Below are 5,316 nucleotides of genomic sequence, written 5' to 3'. Positions count from 1 at the left end.
CCTTTTTTCTTTACATACGGTCACATTGTTCAACACCATTATTAATGGTTTGTTTGTAAACACAATGTTTATAAACATGGTTTATTGGTAAACAAACCGCCTACACATGTCATAAATCTGTAGCGACGCACTGATCATTCGTGAATTGTGGTTTATCTGCGCTTCATGTGTGTTGTGTTCCGTGTTGTGAGTTTTGCTAATATACTTTGACTAGTGATTATCACTTGCTGTAGTTTTAATTTTTCAATTGCAATGGAATACTTTTTAACTGCAAAACGAAAAATACTTAAATGTTCAATAAAAAACTGCAAAAGTTTAGAAGTAGATCCGGCATTAGTAAGTCATTTTNCCTTTTTTCTTTACATACGGTCACATTGTTCAACACCATTATTAATGGTTTGTTTGTAAACACAATGTTTATAAACATGGTTTATTGGTAAACAAACCGCCTACACATGTCATAAATCTGTAGCGACGCACTGATCATTCGTGAATTGTGGTTTGTCTGCGCTTCATGTGTGTTGTGTTCCGTTCACCGTTGTTGTGAGTTTTGCTATTATATTTTGACTAGTGATTATCACTTGCTGTAGTTTTAATTTTTCAATTGCAATGGACTACTTTTTAACTGCAAAACGAAAAATACTTAAATGTTCAATAAAAAACTGCAAAAGTTTAGAAGTAGATCCGGCATTAGTAAGTCATTTTTCTTTTCCTAAGGATCCTTGTAGGTAAGTAATTTGTTTAGCATTTATAAAATATATTTCAATTAATTGAAATATTAAATTATTATTTATTGTATAGGTGTGAAGTTTGGATTGACAAATGTGGATTGTCCCATCTCAAAGGAATTGATGCAGCAGTTTTGAACAAAAATTATCGGTTGTGTTCATTGCATTTTGAAAACTGTATGTTTCGAAATGAAAAACAGAACCGTCTTAGACCTGATGCTATTCCAACGTTATTTGAAGATGCACTATTAAACAAAGAGGAACAGGCTGTTGAAACTATTGCTGATAATGATAATGAAACAGTGGAGTGCTTGCCATCATGTTCAACACCTGGTATGTTTTTACTTATAACTTTAGCTATTTCTAAAATAATTTATAAATACTTAATTAGACTGATTATTATATTATAATACTATTTAATTTTTTATTACAATATCTATTTAATTTTTATTTTAGATACATCCTCTGCCTATTCAACGATATCTGTGTCGGATGTATCCACTTCGACATCAGTAGAAATGAGTTCTACCCATTGTCAAACTCCATCATCTCTAACAGATCTAACTCCACGGAAAATGTCACTTAGGAAAGAGCTCTTCGCAGAAACAAAAAGAAGAAAAGAACTGGAGTCAGTAATAAGTTGTAATCCTGAACTAGCTGAAGATTATTCCATCATGACCTGTCTGAAAGTCTGTGAAAAATACTGCTCACCAACTATATGTCTATTGGTGAAATCACAAATTGAAAACAAAAATCGAAAACCAAAAGGATATAGGTATTCAAATGAAATCAAATAATTAGCTCTTAATATATAAAATATTAAAATAGGAAATTGTCTATTTTAACTCATCTATAAATTATTTATTAATGTATATGATATTTGTAAATTATTGTAATATATGTTTTAAATAAATTTAATATTATGTGGATATTGAATAATTTTTTTTTTTTTAAATAAGTCTTTATTAAATATACATAAAATAAAAAATATATTAAACAAACTAATTACACATAATGAAAACATTAATTGAAAGTTTTAAAATGGTGTTATATGTTTAGAAATAATAATAAAATAAATCCAAAATATTTACTATGCAAATTTTCTAAAATAATTAGCATGTAAATAATACATTTAGAGTTCAAATCAACCGCCGATGTACAATTATTGTACAGTACAATGAATTATATACATACAATTTTTTATTTTATTGTTTTTATGGTAACACTGAGCGACATAAGCTCAAAATTACCGTACTCTCATAAGAATACGTGTAATTTTTTTATCAGTGTCCATTCTGGTTTAATCTATTCTGTGGTGTAGTGTTGTCAAGGTGGATTCTTGGTCCAATCTTTGGTGAGTTGTTAAACTGTGAATCATAGATACCACATAACATATTATCTATATCATTATCATAACATTACGTCGCTTACAATTCCTTTAATTTATTCAAATTAAATTATACCAAATTAAAGTCTATTACTTTCAATAAAAAATTGATGAAAGGTGTCAACAGTATCTACATAGTTTTCTTTAAAATTCAAACTAATTGAATCGCACTAATTAAAATATCATTTACCTTAACTAAACAGATATCTAAGTGTATTGGAACGTATACTTATTTAAAAGTAATAATTGATTCACCTAGACAAGATTTGAGATATTGGCGTAATTAGGTTTTCAACTTGGGGGTTAATATACATAAAAAAATTGTTACTTCCTTTCCAAATGAAAATATCTGTATCTTAGTAATTATTTTTGTCGTGGGGGAAATCACCCATGAACCAGTACTAGACCAAAGAACAAACCCTAAAATTAAATAATAAAAAGAAAATTTTTAACAAAACGTAATACAAGCTTTTTTATAGTATTATATAAATTTACATGTCTTTGCTCCTAGCTCTTTACTATTGAACTCCCTTTTTGTGAGTTCAACAAGAGGATTTCGTTAAAATTGAGATAATTATAAATTTATATTAATAATAAAGATCATTTTTTGTGATTGTATTTAGGAACATATTTAATATTTTTTATTGAGGAACAAAATGTTTGGAAGAAATACCTTAATTTCTTCCCCTTTAAAAAAATTACTATGTAATTTTCTTATTTTAGAAGGGAGATGTTTATAACAAAAAGGTTGAAGCCACCTTTCCAAATTGTACCAATTGTCTCTCTCTTAATTATAATTTCTTTTTTTTTTTTGGCAAGAAATAATTTTTTTTAAAAAATCCTAAAAATTTGAAAGGCATATTAAGGTATTTTATTATAAACAAATTTCAATAATAAAAAACAAACTGGTTTATAAGATATTACAAATTAAATGTTAAAAATTATAACAAAAAACAATATAAAATATGATTTTAAGCTGTAGCGTATCCAAGATTTTTCAATGGCAAAACTAATATAAAAATAAAAATTGCGACCTAATTTTTTACTCAAAATTTTTATTTAGTTGAACATTGAAGAGGGGTAACTCTCTTAGAAATTTAAGTTATTTAAAGGTTTTCAGTAATTAAGTAGAAAAACACATCTTATATTATTAAGTTTAACAAAATAGACTTTTGGTAGTGAAATTATTTCAATGTTACATTATACAATAATTATTAGTTTGCCTTTCTTGAAAACTGTTATTTTTACTTGTATACCATATACCAAAGGTTAATTTATGATAAATTATTACAAATAGAAAACAAGATAAAAGGAACTATCCAATAAAATTATATGTATAATTTTCTATATTTATATATTATTAAATATATAATTAATAGAAAAATAATTTGAGATTACAAAAAAAATTAAAGAAATCCATAAATTATAAAAAATTTAATTGGACAATAACTTCATTATATAACCTTAATATTATTAATGATCTTTAGTCTATATTTATATGAACTTAACTCTATTTTGTTTCCTTGTAAAATATATCATTTTTTTATTCTATTTTATGACGAATTTTAATTTGTAATAAATAACATTTAATGAATGCACACAAAAATTTTAGGTATAAATATAAGTCATTCGCAAAATTATTTTACAATTATACAGAGATTAATAATGTTATTTTATATCATCAAAAATATGACAAAGATTTTAAAAAAATGAAGGTTACAATCAAAATTAATATTTTATTATAATATAAACATAAAATGATATCTCATATAAATAAAATTTAAAAATAAAATATAGACAGTTATTTATAAATCAGTTTTTTTTTACGAAAAGACATAAAATTCCACATTATTTTTTGTAAAATTACTAATCATTTAAACAATTTATCACTATTTAATGTTTAAGTATCGTTTTTTACAAGAAAGTTTAGTTATTAATTACAATAAATTTCATTTAAATCAATTTCTTCTAAGTTTTTTTCCAAGTGAAGGTTCTTTGTAATTTACCTTACTTGTTGCTGATCTTCTTGTCCTATGAATAGTTATTGAATCATTTACACTAGAATTATTACTTGTCTCACTAGATCTTCTGTTTTGTCTTTTTCGATAAGTTATGTTTCTTAGAATACAAGATTCAGAAAGCTGTTCATTATCATGACTATTTTCATTTTCACTAATTAATATAGAGTGACAAAAGTTGCTACTAGTGTTAGATACTGATGCAGTTACAGTGAATTTATCATCAAATGAATTGTTTACTTTTGGAGTTGAATTATCACAATTTTCTGAACATTTAGAATTTTCAAATAAATTTGGGCTCTCTTGATTATTTAACCAAATAGATCCATCATTTGGTATAATAGATTGTTTTGGTTTTCTTTCATTATCAACAGATTTGGAATTTTTTAATAATTGAGCAACATCTTTTAAACGCACATATGGTTCAATACTAAGTTTATGCTGAGGTGAATTTCTAAAACTAATTGATCTTTTAAGACGTTTTGGTGTTTGTTCAGAATTGGGACTTTCAATAATTGGGGACATACTTAATTTATTATTTGATGCAATAGGATTATTAATAGTGTTTCCTCTCATAATAGGTCGTACCGTTTTAGTTTGAGATTCTTTGGTATTGCCATTGATTGGTTGATTTTCAATTTTTACTAATTCATGAACAGTTTGCATCATACTTGGAAAATATTGCGATAAAGTAACTATTGCTGGCAGACAATTTTTTAAGTTTTGTTCTAGTTCATGTAGTTTTTTACAAACCATTTGATATAAAGCAGTCAAAGTTACATTAGAGTTTCTCACAGAATTCAATTCTTTTTCTAATGCCATATTTTGTAACAATAAACTGTTTCTAGTACCAGATAACTGTTTATTTAGGTTAGAATATTGGATTATACGTTTACGTAAACGTGAATTTACAAGCATATAATGATTCATTTTTTTAATGTAAATATTAGAATGTGATTGAACAGGTCTACGCTTAGATGCCACAGTCAATTTTGGTGCCATATTAAAAATTCTGAAAAATAAAATATATATATTTATATGAATACAACTAACAATACTAAATTATTTATAAATATAAAATTTTTAATAACATTATAGGCATTTATGAATTACACCTCTATGTTAAATTTTTCATAATACTTATCAATATTTATATAAACTATTAATTTTGTTTAATTAATCA

General features: G+C 25.2%; 3 protein-coding genes across 4 annotated transcripts in view; 2 read left to right on the top strand and 1 right to left on the bottom strand.

Annotated features, from left to right (window-relative positions):
- The first annotated feature begins 372 nt into the window (after window positions 1-372).
- LOC126893538 (uncharacterized) lies at window positions 373-1,651 on the top strand. Its single transcript, XM_050663849.1, has 3 exons — window positions 373-728; window positions 802-1,061; window positions 1,185-1,651. Exons 1-3 carry the CDS (start codon window positions 610-612, stop codon window positions 1,523-1,525), a joined length of 720 nt encoding a protein of 239 aa, XP_050519806.1. The 5' UTR covers window positions 373-609; the 3' UTR covers window positions 1,526-1,651.
- Window positions 1,652-2,021: 370 nt separating this feature from the next.
- The window catches only part of LOC126893531 (trans-1,2-dihydrobenzene-1,2-diol dehydrogenase-like), a 17,423-nt gene continuing 14,128 nt past the window's right edge, over window positions 2,022-5,316 (top strand). Inside the window, exon 1 of one of the 2 annotated variants that reach the window (XM_050663840.1) lies at window positions 2,022-2,082. The gene's annotated coding sequence lies outside the window, so the exon portion shown is untranslated. The remainder of the gene's footprint in view (window positions 2,083-5,316) is intronic. The other variant, XM_050663838.1, reaches the window with a different exon arrangement.
- Window positions 3,732-5,316, bottom strand: part of LOC126893530 (uncharacterized) — a 7,247-nt gene continuing 5,662 nt past the window's right edge. Inside the window, exon 2 of the mRNA XM_050663837.1 lies at window positions 3,732-5,145. Within this exon, the coding sequence (XP_050519794.1) occupies window positions 4,074-5,135 (1,062 nt within the window). The 5' untranslated portion in view covers window positions 5,136-5,145 and the 3' untranslated portion in view covers window positions 3,732-4,073. The remainder of the gene's footprint in view (window positions 5,146-5,316) is intronic.

The sequence above is a fragment of the Daktulosphaira vitifoliae genome, unplaced genomic scaffold, assembly GCF_025091365.1.
Source record: "Daktulosphaira vitifoliae isolate Bord-2020 unplaced genomic scaffold, ASM2509136v1 Scaffold_1, whole genome shotgun sequence".
In the NCBI taxonomy this organism is placed as follows: Eukaryota; Metazoa; Arthropoda; class Insecta; order Hemiptera; family Phylloxeridae; genus Daktulosphaira; species Daktulosphaira vitifoliae.
Note: the sequence above shows the minus strand (reverse complement) of the source record. Positions and strands in the feature narration are given on the sequence as shown.

Excerpts from the sequence above, each read along its gene's own strand:
- LOC126893538 (XM_050663849.1), top strand. The coding sequence starts at position 610 with ATGGACTACTTTTTAACTGCAAAACGAAAAATACTTAAATGTTCAATA. Across the intron at positions 729-801 it reads TTTCCTAAGGATCCTTGTAG|GTGTGAAGTTTGGATTGACA; the intron begins GTAAGTAATTTG and ends TTTATTGTATAG. Across the intron at positions 1,062-1,184 it reads GCCATCATGTTCAACACCTG|ATACATCCTCTGCCTATTCA; the intron begins GTATGTTTTTAC and ends TTTTTATTTTAG.